This window comes from Xiphias gladius, chromosome 20, assembly GCF_016859285.1.
Source record: "Xiphias gladius isolate SHS-SW01 ecotype Sanya breed wild chromosome 20, ASM1685928v1, whole genome shotgun sequence".
NCBI lineage: Eukaryota > Metazoa > Chordata > Actinopteri > Istiophoriformes > Xiphiidae > Xiphias > Xiphias gladius.
The window spans coordinates 3,599,615-3,616,993 of record NC_053419.1 but is presented as its reverse complement, the minus strand read 5'-3'; the positions used below and the strand labels follow the sequence as shown (position 1 = coordinate 3,616,993).

The following is a 17,379-nucleotide window of genomic DNA, read 5'->3' as shown; positions in this document are numbered from 1 at the left end:
GTGTGTGTGTGTGTGTGTGCGTGTGTGAGTGTCTGGTGACTCCACACAGGTGAGCTGACTGCTGTGCATAGGTCCAACTAAGCAGCATCATGCTCCACAGCCTATCAGTGAGGGTACAGGCTCTGTCGCTGGGCGGATGCCCCCAGACGCAGCCAATCAGTGATCAGGAGCAGTGTGCTGGAAGAACAGCTCTGCTTAGTGCAGGTTTGATTCCCACCAAGGTCCAACGCTGCAGGCACAGCATGGCACAGGCTGGACTCAGTGAGTGTGTGTATGTGAGTGTGTGGTGTGTTTGGAAGTCAGCGCCAAGCTCCTTAAGGTGTCAAGCTTGGTGGGTGAAAATCAATTCCATCTTTCCCCTCACCTCTAATCCAATACTGAAGTTTCTACTTTGTCAGTTGTGTAGTTCTGAGTTGGGAAAAACCAGGACCAAAACATGAACCACTGAACATGTCAGTGTCTGTCTGAACGAGACAGGCCACACATATATGCAACTGTACATGGTATGATATTTCAGCTTTCAAAACTCTAAGCCAATCAAATGGGAGCTTAAAACAAGAGTGACAGTAAACATCAAAGTGGAAGAGTCCTTTTTGACTGCAGGAACTCAACAACATCTAACATGTATCGTCACAGGTTATGCTTTTCTTTCCATTGTTCTCAGCCAGCTTTGGGGATAATTTCCTGGAATAAAATTTGGACTGTGCTCAGGAGGTGGTACTAAACACAAGTCTGAGGCACTTTCAGGGGTTGCCAACACTGTTGCCATCATGACTGGTCAAGCAAATGTGACATCACAACAAAAAAAGGATGATTACAACGAACATAACAACAGTAACCACCATTTTACAACTGCATCTGTGTGGATGCAGACAACCACTACTTTAACAAAATGTAGTCTACAGCCACGTTGGCAGCTGAGACTGCACATAGGCACAGCGGTGCTTTGAGCTAAATGCTAACATCAGCATGCTGTTCACTAGAGTTCCAGGCTGATGAGAATGCCATTAGTTTTCCAAGTATTCGGTCATAAACCAAAAGATTGAACAGGGCTGGTCAAGGGGTCAGGGATCACCAAAGTTATTAGGATTGATTTGCTGGGGGAAGAAAATGTCAGTACCAAATTTCTCCATCAAGAGGGGCGATTCAAAGGGAACCCGAGTTGACAGTTAGAAACCAAAGGTGGACCAAAAGGTTTGTCAGTATCTGGCAGAAATGGTGATACAGCACACAGCCAAACACAAAGGTGAAACAAGATTATGGAAAAATATTGTGTCACAAAGAAAAAAAAAAAAAAAAAAATCAACTTTATAATATCAGTGCCACTTCAGCCATTGTTGTCAGTCCCACAACCATTCACTTCACTCGCTTTCGAAAGAGCACAGTGTCACCTTTTTAATTACATACATCCAAAACGTCACAGTTCGTAAAAGGCATTAGAAACACAAGAACCTCCTAATAAAGCCTCACAACCTTTAGCTGTTGTCCAGCTAAACCTGTGCCTGTTTTGACTGAGCAGCCAGGTCCAACTGAGCACATAGCTGTATTTTAAACCCCAGCAAGTTCGGGTTAAGCTGAAATCCTAATATTCACAATGCCGCCAAATGAATTCAAATATGAGGTATCACCTCAGTCAAAATCTAAAATGACAGATTTTAGTCTAGAAGAAAAAAAAAAAATTATTTTAGCCTGTTGACATTGCAAAATGTACACTGAATAAACAACAGCATACTGTAATGTGATTCCCATCAGGCTCCCATCAAGCCCAACTTCATTATATCTGACATCGTCACAGATTGAGAGTTTGAGTTTATCAAACATTTTAATAATGACTAGTCAAAATGAATTGTGGATATCCAAAATGTTAATGTAGATGGTAATTATTTCTATGTTAAAATGGTTAGCCGCAGTGAGACGGTGTCTACTCCTTACTCTTGAATGTACGTGTGTTGTCTGTACTTACATGTGTGTCTGGCCAGTGAGTAGTTGGATGACCCTCCACTTGTCAGGCCAAAGCCCTCGGGTGCCTGTCCACCAGTTCGAGCCCGTGCCGAACCTTTTGGCGGCTCAATCTCAGCGCCAAACTCGGCCCCAATGACCCCGAGCAGCACGATGGCGGTGGCCTGCTTACGGCGCTCCTCATATGAGTTTGAGATCTTCTTGGCATTTGGTGGAAGGTTGGACAGACAACCTGTAGAGACAGATAGAGCAATGAACACTAGCTTCTTCTGGTGGTCCCTGTTGATTTAGCAGTGTCGATCCTGGCCTTAAGTCAGGAATTTTTTTGTTACTTAGTTCCATACTTAGTTATTTCATCACTTAGTTCCACCATTCTTATAGTATTTATTTTGCTACCTAGTTCCTTATTTAATGCCATGTTGACAACTCCATGACAACTGAGAAAACTCCATTCACTGATGAGGATCCTGAAAAGTTCTGCAAAAAGCTAGTAAAGTACACCTTGAGTTAAAGATGATTTTGTCACCTAATAAAAATGAATTTTCAGGCTTAATGATTAAACACTAAATGCTTTTCATAGTTTGAACAAAACTGTTTCAAATAACATCAAAGTGAAATTAAATAATTTTTGTTGCATACCAAGATGAAGAAAGAATTTTCAAGCTCAACATTCAAAATTTTGTTTGACACCCTTTCAAGCTTCTTCAATACACAATAGGACCTGCAAGTCCAGAACATTATCCTTTTTGTGGGTCTGGAGCAAAAACTTGGTGTTCAGCCCCTGTTCATGCAGCCACAAATATTTTGGAAACATGCACCACTCATATGAGGACAATATACACTTTTGTCAAAACTGGATTTTGACACAGGATCCCTCTACAAATGACCAAAAACCAAGTGGCATGCAATGAACCTGAGGCTTTTGTAGCTGCTGCCGGTTCTGCCAGAAGGTTTATCCTTCACCCAGAAAATAGCAGTATCATTAAATACACTGGAGCATAATACAGTATAATATAACACAGTACAGCACAACGCAAAGTTTATAGCAGGGGTTCTGAATCTTTTATGGCCTTTTAACTACCTAAAATCCTCATGACCCCAGTAGCAACACCTTTATTAAATTGTTCTTTTAATTTGAGAATGATAAATGTTTGTATTTTTGATTAGCATTCAGGGAGGTCAAAATATACCATGTGCAAATGATAATAAATTTAAAGTTTTTTAATATATATTAGTGTTAGAAAAGCATATCCAACTAATTGAATTCTTAGAAATCTCCCACAACTGCTGTTACATTTTAACTGATCCCAAAACCAAAAGCTGAGTATTATACATTTTAATAAAAAACAGTATAGTTCACCATATCAAATGGTTAATTAAGAGCAAGCTATATATAAAATCAACCTTACTTATTTTATTTACTTACTTATTTTGATGAAACAGCATGTCATAACATTCCCATTTGCCTCAATTCCAAAATTTGCCTCCTGCAAATATCAAGCATCACTGAATCTAAAAAAATAAAAATCAGCCAGCTCTATCTAATGTCTGTCACATGATAATGAAACATAATTAATGAAATCGGACCTGTAAATGTTGCTTTCAACACTACATTGGTTATAGCGACTTACTAAATTTAGATAAATTAAGAGCATCACAGTTTATTTTTGAACGATTTGAAGATACTGTTGATTTCCTTCTTCTGACACTTTCAGAGAGTGTTGAGCCAGACAGAGGGTGTGGGGGATCTTTTTTAATCCTTTTTCATTTCTTTCTCTTTCTTCCTTTTCAATGCTGAAAGGTGCTTTAAAAAAAAAAAAAAAACAAAAAAAAAAACAGCAGGCCTGTGAGTCTCCAGTGAGCTGATAACAACTGAACAGGCACACTTCTATTGTCCTGGTATTAACCATTACTAACACACACACAAACGTAGGCACACGTCTTATTGTCCCACTGAAAGCCTTTAGTCACACTGCAAAAACACATTAACACACACAGAAACACACACACGTGTCCAAAATCGTTCCAGAGGATCCTGTGTGTGTGTGTGTGTGTGTGTGTGTGTGTGTGGGCGTGTGGGCGTGTCCTTCCATTGTGTTCACCAAGACGACCCCAAAATAACCTCTTTTGTGTGTGTGTGCGTGTAACACGGTCTGCACAGTGGGGAAGTGCTGCAACTCAGAGTAATACATAAGTGTGTGTGTGTGAGACAGAAATGTGTGTGTGTGTGTCTGTAGAGAATCACAGTAGGAGATGAGAACTCCTTACTCACCTTGGATCAAAGACCCACATAAAAACTGTGCGTGTGTATGCAACGACCAAACATACAACACACACACACAGACAGACAGACAGACAGACAGACACACACCCCTCTGCGTCCCCCCATTTTATTACTTATTTTCTCTCTCTCTGGATGAGCGAGCACAGCATTTGTTATGGATTTGTATTGCAGGGGAACAAGCACTAGCTCCCTAGACACATCAGGACACACACACACACACACACACACACACACACACACACACACACACACACACACACACACACACACACACACACACACACACACATTGACACACACACAAGGGGCGTGATGAATAGGGAGAGAGGGGGGTCACTGCTGCATCTACATCCTGTTGATCTTCATGGAGTTTTCTCTTCACAGAAGTTGGATTTGTTAATATCACATGATCCATGATGAGTGGAGACATTACTGAAAACTAAAGAAATACAGCCCAGAGGATGAAAAGAGACACTGATAACGGCTTGAAGAAAAGCTACTGACCGATGTTTAATAACTCAGCTGGTGAGTTGTTAAAAACTCCTGAAAACAAGCTATACTGTGAAATCATATTCAATTTCAACAGTATTTTCAGCATGGTTTCCTTCAGCTTGTAGTGCTGGAGGCACCTGAAATAAGAGCACCTACTCTGACGTCAGAAGAAATTACAACACTCAAATGACATACATATTATAATAACTTTGTAATTTTGTGAAAAGAGTCCTTAATGTTAAGATTAGTGTAAAATTGGATATCAATGTTGCATCACTGCAAACATTACAGAAGAAACTACAGTTGCAAGAAAGTGTGTGAACCCTTTGGAATGACCAGGTTTTCTGCATTAGTTGTTCATAAAACGTGATCTGATCATCATATAAGTCACAAGTACAAAAACAAACACAATGTGCTTAAGCTAAGAACAGACCAACCATTATAATCTCTCGTGTCTTCATTGTACACACCTATTAAACTTTCACAGTGCTGGTGGAAAAAGTAAGTGAACCCTTGGATCTAATAACTGGTCGAACCCCCTTTGGCAGGAATAACCTCAAAACAGTGCTTCTAGTAGCTTTGGATCAGACCTGCACTACGTTCAGGATGAATTTTGGATCATTCTTCCTGCAGATCTGCTTCAGCTCAGCCATATTCTCAGGATGTCTGCTGTGAATGGGTCTCTGAGCTCATTCCACAGCATCTTTATTGGGTTAAGGCCTGAGCTCTGAGTGGGCCACTCCAAAAGGTAGATTTTCTTTGTTTGAAGTCATTCTGTAGTAGATTTACTTTGATGTTTAGGGTCATTGTCCTGCTGCATCACCCAACTTCTACTGAGCTTCAGCTGGGGGACTGCCACCCTGACACTATCCTGTAAGATACCTTGATACCTCGATGATGGGAAACTGTCCAGGCCCAGAGTCAGCAAAGCCCCAAATCATGATGCTCCCTCCATAGTACTTCACCATTTGGATGATGTTTTCATGTTGGTATGCAATGACCTTTTTACGCCATTCATAGTGCTGTGCGTTCTTCTCTGTTAACCAGCTCCTGTGATTCTTTTAAGCCTTTAGCTGTTACTCTAGGCTTCTTTTTTTACCACACTGAGCATCTGCGTTGTGCCTTTGGTGTCTTCTTAGGTGTGCGCCCACCTCTGGGGAGAGTAGCCAAAGAATTCAATCTCTTCGGTTTGTCTAACTGTGGACTGATGAATATCTAAACTCTCTGAGATGACTCTGTCACTTTTTACCAACTTTATGCAAATCAACAATTCTTCATCACAACTATTCTGAGGTCTCTTTTTTGTGAGGCATGGTTCACATCAGCAGATGCTTCTTGTGAATAGTAAACTCATAATGTTGAAGTGTTTTTTTATAAGTCAAAGTAGCTTTAACCCACAGCTCAAATCTGGTTTCATTGATTGGATTCCAGGTTTGCTAAATCCTGACTTCAATTATCTTACAATCAAACAATCATTTGATTGTTTCACAGATGTGTTATGTGATCCTATGATCTACACAGTCATCCAATGTGCGAAATTATTTGCAGGATTTTCCTCTTCAGAACTGTTAGTTATTGTCAGCAGTGTAAAAGAGTACCACTTGAAGAAACTGCAAACTGCACCAAAAGAAAGTTAAAGGAAGAAGATGTCACAGCCCTGTACTTTTAAGACAAAATAAGAATAAAATAAAAAATGCGGGTTCAGTTCTAATATTTTGTCTGTGTGTTTGTTCCTCAGTCCATTTTTCAGACCTCAGGAGCCCCCTCCCCCCATATTTCCATACTATATCCTGGTGCTCTTTATAATGAGATTGCTAAAGGCCAGCTGTCATTTGGAAGAAGGCCCAGCGGCCGACTCTGATAAATGGATTACAGATGGCATCCATCCCTCGGGCCAGACTGGGCCAGTAGATAACAGAATTAGAGATAGACTTCCAACCAGAATTACTAAAAAGTTGAGATTTACAGAGAAAAGGAGAAAGTAAAGAGAGGTAGAGACAGACAGATTCAGACAGACAGACAGACAGACAGACAGACAGGGTATCTGCAGGTTTCAGATCAAGACATCGGGTAGTAAATAACCCCTAGTTTTTAGAAGACAGAGGTGGGTTGTACAACTAAGTGTGCACCCTTCTAAACTGTTGGAGACGATGGATTGGGTGATGGGCTTCATTTCTTAGCATAGTTACAGAGAAGAGTGGAGAGCAAGTGTACAATGTGTGGCATGAGTGTGTATACAGTGTGTGTTGGAGAGTTCACTACTCAGAATCAATTAACTGTGATGGGACTAATCTGTCACAACTTCCGATACCTAACTGGTCCGGTATCACTTGCTGCGCTGGGACTGGCCTTTGGTTCCGAAATTCAAACTGGAATAAACATGGACGCATTTCTTAAAGTATTCTCAACCTTTTCCTCAAAAGTGCAGCAGAATCTAAATACAATAAATCTGAGGCGGGAAGCAGGCAGTGCAGCTGCAGAAATATTTGGTTTTATATTTCTAACTCCTAATTTGGATAGTTGTTGATAAGTTTCAGAAGACTGAACAGGTGGTGTCATGATGTTAATGCTGACTGAGTTTTCTGGCAACTATCTGTCGACCTCAAATTATTCTCTGGATGTTTTCCATGTTTACCAAAGTCCTACACTGAGCTCATGTCCGTGTCTCCCTCTCTTGCCTTGAACCAGACTTACATTCAGACTGTTGAGCCAAAGAATACTGTAATAATAACTATAGGAAAGGCTGTAATTTCCACTTTTCAAAATCCATCCCATTTTTACCGTCTGTTTTAGATTTACTGACTAAGATCTCCTCAAACAGTGTCCTCTGGCTGTCTAGCTTTCATAAAGCAGATACAAGAAGAGAGGAGGCGATAAAAATGCAGATGCATTCATCTTGGTCGCATTCGGTTATTACCGTGCGCTCAGAGCAATAAGCATTATGAGCATGAGCGGGTGATTACTGTAATGTCTTTGCCCTTGCTTCTGTCTATCAGGCTACATACAGGCTGCTTTAACCCTCTGATTGGTTGAGGTTATTGGAGCTGTTTGCAGCCTGAGAGGAAGAGAAAAAACTACTGGCTCCTCCTCTGCATGGCTTCTGGAGAAGAAATAACTGAATCTATACTTTGGTCTACTGGGTAAAGTGAAGTGCATGTGTAAATGAACATCAGTCACAAAGTAGCAGGTCCCTTTCAAGTGAATACATTTTTAAAAATTGCTTTATTATCAATGCTCATTAGAGCATTAATAATAAAGCAATTTACAAAGCATTTCTAATTCTCTTGTTAGGCTGCCATTTTTAATGGAAAAAGCAACCACTAATTTCACCATGAAGTTGGTTTTTGTTTGTTTGTTCTTTGTTTAAGAAGTTATGAAATCATTGTGTCCCCCCACTTAAGAAACCAAACTTACACCCTTGCTTTCAGGTAACCTGACTTTAGGCCAACGGAAAGGAAAATTCCAGTATTCTTATTCTCATAATTGTGGCCATGTATGATATATAATATAATATGTAATAAATGTTTGTTATCCCCGCAGATAAAGCCCCTCGGAGAGCAGGAAGTTAGCAGGATACATTGTCAGAATAGATACAGATGTGATAACACCACGAGTGAAAAACACCTGTTTTTCCTTTAAGAACCAAATAAAGAAACAAAGAGGACAAAACCAGCCTACCAAACACAGCTGCTTGCTGATGTTATAAACTATAAGTGAGTGAGATATAAGAAGTAAAGCTTTAGTACTTTCTGATCATACTGATGTATTTTAAATAATTCACTGCTGAAGTATCTTGGAATTCTTTTAAAAATTCAAACTCAGAACTTTCTATTCAATTCCAGCTGAGATCCCAAAGTTTGCAGAGGAACCAAAAAAATCTAAATTAATGTACAATTGATCATCTGACAGTGTTGGTGTTATAAAAAAAATGCCATCTTTTTGATAATAAAAGACATTTTAAAAATTGCAGATGCCCTGAATTTCCATCATTCGTGAGATACGAGGTTTTCTGAGAACAGTCGGCAGGTAGCATCACTTCCTGGCTGTGTACCTGCTGCCTCTTGGCCCGTGTGGATGGACTGATTGATTTTTGAAGCCTATTGATCTGCTTCCTTCACGACCAGCAGATCTATTATAATAACATTGTATCTAAATCCTATTTGTTGGCAAACCTTCTCCCAAACATAACCCAATAAACTAAAGAAGGGGATGGACGAGCTCCCCTCTATGCACGCCTCCGCTCGGCTAAATCTTCATAAAAACAGAAATGGATCTGGATAAAAAGGGTTTCTGGCTGAAATGACATTATCCATACAGGAAGGAATCTATTAAAAAGGGCAGGGTGGTGTAATGCAACAACCTGTGGAGTCCATGCAATCAGTGTAAAAATCTGAACTTGTCATTAAAAAAAAGAGAAACAACTGAACTGTTAGCAGAGGAAAAGCAGAAAGAGCTCTTTCACCTTTAAGTTAACATACATACATGTATATAAACACACACACACACATATGTATATATACATTCCCACACACAAGTCCCAGTGAAGTTGACCTTTTGGGTATAAAAGGTCATCACTTCATCGTTTTATCCTATTAGACATTTGTTTGACATTTTGTCATAATTTGCGAATGAATTCTTGAGTTATGGTCGAAAACATGTTTTGTGAGGTCACATTGACCTTTGACCTTTGAACACAAAATTCAAATCAGTTTATCCTTGAGTAGAAGTGGACACTTGTGCCTGATGTAATGGAATTTCCTCCAGACGGCTAGATGGACAACCCAAAAACTTAATAACTCCTGCCATGGCTGTCGCCGGTGCAGAGACATAAAAAAGGTACATACTTATTCTTGCCATTGTTTATCTCCGAAATCTTCATTAATGCCATCTATTTATAAGTTCTATTGAGATCATTTTTGCTTTTAACCTGATATAACTTAGATTTTTAAAAGTTTTAAAGACAGAATGCTGAGGGTGGGGACAAAAAAAGGAAAGAGTGTTGGTATAAGGGAGGGATAGAAAGGATAAAATCAAAGAATAAATAAAATGGAAGGAAGGATGGCATAGGGAGAAGTAGAGAAAAGAGCCAAGAGAGGAAAATGAAGAGAGTGCAATGAAAGCTGGGGGAAATAAAGAGGGGTGAAGGAAGTAATGAAATAAAACATGAAAAAGGAAGAAGGGAGAAAAGGTAGGATGGGAGAGAAAAAAGGCTAGATAGCAGGAGGAAAGGAAAAGAAGCATAAAGGGGAGGGACAGGAAAAATGAAGGGATGATGGAGAGACTAAAGAAGAAAGAAAAAAGAATAGGAGGAGGTTAGGATGAAGTGAGAGAGGGTGGAAAAAAGGGACCAAAAGGAGTATAAGTTGAAGAAGAAAAAAGCTAAAAAAGCGGAAAGAAAGATAGACAGTGACAGAAATGGAGGGAGAAAGAAAGAAAGAAATTGGAGCAGAGTGGATTTCTTTGTTTGAAGAGCAGTAATCAATATGACAGCGCACACACAGACACGCAGATGATGATTAGGGTCAGCTCTCTATCAATTAACCTCGCATTCAAAACAACCTGCTGTCGTCCAGATAATAAAAGCTGTTCATTTATTCTCAGTATTTAATTTAGTGACTATTTAATCTAAGGAGAGCACAAACACATGCAATTTTTTTTATTTAGAAAGTTAATCCAATTAGTGACTAAATTTAAACTTTACTGATACAGACGTCGAATCCCTGTCTACTGTGTCCGCACTGTGTCTTCATGACGGACTCGACTCAGATTTTGTACTGCAGTTTCAGTAATGCAGTAATAGTCTCTTTTTTCAAACGCGTCACATACTTCCTTTACCAACCCGTACCTCAGCACAACAGTTACACTAATCTCACATCCAGCTTGCACTAATACAACCAAAACACTCCATTCATGTTTCACATCAACTCATTCTACCAGAACTAAACGGAATTTGTCTCCCAACACAGCTAATAACACAATGGCCTAAAAAACCCTAATGACAGGATATAGTGATTTTTTTTATTTTTCATAAACTAAAATTCTATTTTAGAACAATAATGAGGCTTCTTCACTGTATGCAGTGTGCGATATTTATGTCTATCAGTACATGTCCTATTTTTTATTTTAACTCTGCTGAAGAAATTAAAACAACAACCTTCCCATCTCTCCTCTCTAGTGCTGCAACTCCACCATCTTCCCATCATGCACCTCAGCTCTGCCTCCATTGGTAATCAATTGGAGACTGGTAAAACCTGATCACCAGGGACTGAGGGAGGGGATCAATACCAGCAGGAAACTGATGTGAGAACGATGGAGGGAGCAGGAGAAAATGAACGACAGACAGTAAAGCGTTGTGAGAGAAAAGATTTAGGCAAAAACACGGACTCAAAAACTCGCAGACAAAAAAATTTCACTCTGAAGGCAGCTTCAAGCCAAAGACCAGCCTTTACATGTCTCTGGAACAAGAAAAAGTTCTACAAAACAAAAGAGTGCTTGTGTTGTGGGGGAAGAAGGTGGGAAGGGGAGGAGGAGAGGCTAAACGCTGTCCTTACAGCAAATGTCAAGAAACAAAAAATCCGGGGAAATAATTGAAAACACAATTAAGTTGATAGAGAAAAAAGATTTGAGTCCTGAAACAGTCTCTGCCCTTCCAACCGGCCCAAGTCCATCTGAAGGTTAAGTGTATTTTACCATCTTAAGACACAGACAGAGGAGCTATCTGCGCTTGCTGGAAACACGATGCTTCAATTAGACAGTATGAGAGGGGGGTGGGGGGGTCAGAGGGGCGTCCGCATGTGATACCACAAACAAACTGAATATAGGTTTGTAGGAGAAGGAGACCAGACAGAAGCATCCTCCTGCTTTTACTAGTCCTTCAGTTACACATCCTGTCGATTTGACATCTCTGCTGATCATCCATCAGTCATCTATCGGTCTCAGTCAGGGTTTCCCTTATACTCACTAGGCATACATCATGATCCAATCAATCCAAATAGTGATACAACAACAACACATACACATACACATCCTATGTCATGACAAAATAAGAAAAGGAAAAATGTTGCCGAGAACATTTTCAAACAAATTAAAAAATGTAAAGACCAGTTTTGAAAGTCTGAAATCCATTATTTAGTATCTATCGTTGCAAAAAGTTAATTTGTGTAATCCTGTGTATAATCCTTCAAAATAACAGAAAAAATACTACAAAATTAAAACCAGTTACCGGTTTTAATGTTGTGGCTGATTGGTGTATTTTATATTGAGTTATTTTGAAAAGGATTATAAATTTTTACAATTACAGTACATCTAAATTGACTTTATATCAACGATAAATACTAAATAATGGCATACTGCACTCACTTAAATGTTTTTTTATTTATTTACTATCTCAATATTTTGACATACTATCGTAAGATTGACTCATGAATATTTTTATTTTTGTCATTAACTCACATTTTATCCACTGTTTTCCTTTTCCTTGACTTACCTAATAGGCTTCAATACAGTAGTAATGGAGCACAGAAGCAGTGTCAACACATGATGTAGGACTTTTCTACTCACAGTCTCATTAACTTCACTTCATAATTCGCTAATAATGTATGAAAACTCAGATTGGCAATCTATTGAAAGCATGAGGTCTCATTTTTTTATCCTCTATTATCAATTATGCGTATGTTTTTGCAGTTTAATTTGCAATCCGACGGGTTTTTGCTACAGCTAGTATTTTGTCACACTGCAGCTGTCACATTCATGCCGTTAATGAAGCGGTCTGAAAAACAGCCCTGGACGTTAATTTCCCTAATGCAGAGACGGTGGATGGCCGCCATCACAATGCTACTTCATAAAGAAGGAATTATTTCTTTAAGACACCACAGCTTAGTCACACTGTCCTCCCTCACAGAGGAATCAAAGCCATCTGACAGAATTAGATTTCAACTCCACCAAATGAAAAGCAGCACAACTTCGAGTGAGAGGGAAAAGACAATTATCTCCCCATCACACAGACAGAAAGAAAAAGAGAGCAGGGAGGCAGGTGAAAACTACAGAGCTTGATAATGGACAAAAAAAAAAAAAAGAAAGAAAGAAAAGAAAACTTCTTATTGAACGATGAAATTACTTATATAAATCCAACTGGGTCAAACTATGAGGGGAATCAAAGACCTAAGTGACAGATAATTTTTCATTTTAGAGATATTTCAATGCTGAATCCTTTATATCAATGCATCAATACACAGTACAACTACAACCAGCAGTGAAAAATGTAATCTGTTCAGATCAGATGGACTGATCAGGTGGGTCCAGGTAAAAGCTGGAATCTTTCACTGCCAACTTTCAACCAATTAAAAGACTGAATGGATTTCTTTTACTTAAAAATGTCTTCCTTTGTTTATCAAGTTGTTTGGGGGAAAAGACAGAACTAGTAATTAAGTGATTAGTGGATTAATATCTTTGTTTTATAATTGTTCAGTAATTCTGGGTGGTTAAAAAAAAATTCTTAAAAAATGTACATACTACTTAAAGGTCTTGCCAAATATGTTCTGGAGGAAATGTAATTGCTGCTTTTTGTAATTGTGCTAAGTTCTTGTATCAGGTGGTTGCAGGTCATTGGTGGGTGAGTGGATAGTTTGATGCACATAGCACTTTGGCCAAACTGCTGTTTAACCTGGAAAAACAGGTTTGGGAAAGATAGTGTAGTAGTTAAGGGTACCCCGTGGAGATTTTGATCACCAGCAGTGCCACGGAGCAATGTTTTGACGCGTGTGTCCCCATTTTGATTGTATCACAGGCACTACCCCGAGGACATAGCAAGGCGATACAAATTCGTGCCAGCAGTTTCTTGCATTCAGCATACACAAGCAGACCGGGATACGCACAATTCATTTTAGTAAGACACACTGAATGAAGGAAAACTCCAAAGGAAACCTTTAAATACTGAAAAAATAAATATGTCCTGTTTCATGTCGGCACTGACTTCTTTTTTTTATGTTTAACCATGAAAACATTAATCATGCTATACTTGCCACAGGCAAATACTGTAGGAAAACATATGAGATTTGTTGCAGATACGTTTGTTAAAAACGTTTCTTCATTATGTTGATCGAAACATAAATTGGTGCCTTGGTGACATAGGGGTTAAGGCAGTTTTAGTCTGGCCAAGGACCTTTGTTGTCATGTCATCTCCAATTTCTCTTCCTCCCCTCATTTTCTGTGATCTCTCTTCTGTCAGCTATAAATATAGGAATAAAATGCCCCAAAACAGAAAAAAGTAATCCAGGAGGCAATAGGTTTCTTTAAAAAGTATTTGCTGTTGCAAATTAGCACTGTATATATATAATTTTTAGGTTTAGTTGCGGTGTGTTCGATTGGAAGTCACCACACCATTGTCTCTCAGGCAGTTATATAAGGCCTGTAAGCCTTTTCCTTTAAACCATGTTTTAGCAGTGAACAAAGAATTGACCTATGAAAAAAAACAACTTTTGACCATTATTTGGTTGATATTTCTAACCCTAACCCTTGATCAGTCTGAGTGTTGAACAGACCCTCTTGTTTGTTTTTATATCAGATTGTACAGTATGTCTAGTAAGCACTGAAGGCATATCAATCAATCCTCTCTCTCTCTCCTCTCTCCCCCATTTCTCTCCTCTCAGCCCAAATGGTCGAGGCAGACGGCCGCCCACCCGGAATCCGGTCCTGTCGCAGGTTTCTTCCCGTTAAAGGGAGTTTTGCCTCTCCACTATCGCCGAGTGCTTGCACATGGTGGAAACTTTCTCTATAAAGAGAGAAACCCAACAGTTGTGAAGTGCCTTGAGGTCATTTATGTTATGATTTTGCGCTGTATAAATAAAATTGAATTGAGTATCTATTGTGAAGATTGTGTATGCATCTACTTTGCACATGTTCATCTTTATTTACTGCTAGTGTTCTCATTTGTAATGTTTTCTTTGTAATATTTTAAGTTCTGATGTAAAGATGAAATCATTTTTCAGCTATTTCTGGTGGGACTTTTCACAACAGAATTTGCAGAGTTATCTAAATTGAAACTCAAATTGTCAAAATTCAAAAAGTTTCATCTGGATGTTGTAAGTGTTTAAGTGGCAACATTCTGCTGTTTGTTCCTTACTTGCAAAAGTCAAGAAAATGTTATGTTATATATCAGTTTGGCAGAGAGGTGAAGAACCATTTTTATATAAAAATGCCACAGATTCTTATTTACTGACAGGGTTGCCTTGCTGTTGGATTGCTGAGAAATGGTGGAAAAATGAGAAAAAAAGCTTGATGACAGATTTATAGCTTGTTGTGTGGAGTCTTAAGTCTCGGATCAATTTAAGACATCTGACAGTTAATCTGACCTGATTAGATACAACAAGCAGATCTGTGCAGTGAAAAGACAAATTGCCTGAGAACATCTCAACTCAATATTTTCCTGAACTGAGTCACTGCTGACAGTAAAGTAGAAGAAACAGAAAAGGAGAAGGCAGGGACGAGAGAGAATGTGAAAGTAATGGACAGAAAAAAATATAGACAAGCCAGTTAAGAAGAGACAAACACTGATGGAGGTTGGTACTTTGCTTCAAATAAAAGTGAGGACTTTTTAGATTATTTCAATTTCATGTTTACATTGACTTTAAGGGCCCTAGTTCTGTGGCAGTGCAATGACCAGCATAAGCAGCGCTCTGACACTTTGGTATTTCCCTGACCTTGAAATTAGCTCTGCCCATGCTCACTGATCTTGAAACCATTCAGTCTAAGACTATTTACATCTGACCTAACACCTGAAAGGAACTAAGGAAGGGAGGAAAGGTAAGTAGCCTGAGTGATACACAGACATTTACATTGCGTGGGTCAGGGTTGATCTGCTGATTTTCTGCAGTCAGAATTCCTTCCTTCCTTCTCTCCCTCTCTCTCTCTCTCTCTCTCTGTCTGGCTTTGTCCCATTATCTCATTTCCATTTAAGCCGATTAGGGTGTGTGTTTTCTGTTTTATGAGTATGTGGTGAGTGGAGGATCTGAGTCTCTGAGGTAAAAACTGAGCTTCATCCTGATCAATGTGACCAGTATTAACATCTGAATCTGCCCACAGGCCTGAAAACTCCACATCAAAACAATACAAGGACTCTCTGTCTGTCTGTCTGTCTGTGTCTGTCTGTCTGTCTCTCTATCCCTGTCATCTGTTGTGTCGTCTGTCTGTCATGTCGTCTTTCTGTCTATCTGCCTGATTGTCTCTATGAATTTGAGACTTTAAATTGCCCATAGGAGTTGAGGCGACATCGGATATTAAAGCCTGAGCTCACACGTGCCATCACTGATATTGTAATCTTAGCATCACCCTGCTCACCTTGTGTTCTGCCCCTATTGCTTCAGTGCCTGACGTTGCCTTATTATGCAACCACAACCTGCTCAACTCTAAAAACTTTGCTACGGATCATTCAAATCTGGAAGTGTACTGTTACTTTATTTTTTGGATTATGAAGAGAACTCAACTTGGAGAAAGTTAAAAAAAAAAAAGTTTTTTTCTTAGTGGACAGAATTGTGAACTGAAGGAACTAAGAATATTTTTGATTCTTTCCTACACAAACAAATGCACAAACACACACACTGTCACACACTCTTGCCAAATTATACTACATCATACTATACCATTCTAATACACTCTATAATAAAATTTCATACCACACCATTTTACACTACACTAATGCCATAGTATACTACGCTACACCATACTGTACTGTCCTGTACTACTATCTTCGATATTGCTGTTTCTGTAACAAAGCCACCTGAAATACATTCCTGTACATTTGTAACATTTGGACAATAACTACAGTCCTCTGTCAGTAATGTAATAATATTCCCATACACCAGCTGGGTAACTCGCTGTATAAAACAGCAGAGACGCAATCATCAGAAACAATAAGAACATACAGAGTCACAGCGCTGAACATTTATCTCTCCATAAGTTCAATCTGTTCTGAGGAGAAATGTGATCTGACCCAAACGACCTCCAGGCTCTGGTATTAGATTAACAGGGGAGGCTAGCGTTTCAGCTAACCAAATCACAACGGGGCTAATGACACAGAGAGGTGAGGGTCAGGCTGACCTTTGAACTTTGACCTCTATCTGTGCTGCTCTGGACCTCTCACAACGGGTGAGAGAAGGATGAGGAAGTAGTAAGGGGGGGGGGGTAAATAGGAAAGGAGAAGAAAAACGAAATCCCTACCTCCTTTCTTCAGTTTTGTTTCCTCTCTGGCTACTTTCCTTCATTCCTCCCAACAAACAGGATGAGGCACTGATATGAAATTCAAAATAAACTGTGTGTACGGTCTCTATTATCTGTATTTAATACATCTTTATTTAACGTAATATGTTTTATTAATGAGCAATGACAGGTAGACCTTATGAGAAAATCATAATGTCTTAATGACTTAATTTGTACTGGGAATACAAAGATCAATCATTTATAAATGTAAAAATATCCTAAATTGTTGTGAAAAAACACTAAAAGCTACAAGTATCTATCTATAGTTTAATTTCACATCTTGCTGGCTGGAATCAATCAGCTGATCATGTCTGAAGGACCCTGAATCCAGAAGAAAACAAAATGATGGCCAGCAAAGAGGAAAAGTGTGTGTGTTTCAGTGTATGAAGAGG

The 17,379-nt window shown here is 39.1% G+C and overlaps 1 protein-coding gene across 5 annotated transcripts in view; it reads right to left on the bottom strand.

Annotated features, from left to right (window-relative positions):
• LOC120806163 (WD repeat-containing protein 7) overlaps positions 1–17,379 on the bottom strand; it is a 123,528-nt gene that overhangs the window by 35,501 nt on the left and 70,648 nt on the right. For all 5 annotated transcript variants that reach the window (XM_040156978.1, XM_040156982.1, XM_040156983.1 and 2 more), the window contains one exon: positions 1,964–2,191. In XM_040156978.1, coding sequence (XP_040012912.1) covers positions 1,964–2,191 — 228 coding nt within the window. The remainder of the gene's footprint in view (positions 1–1,963; positions 2,192–17,379) is intronic.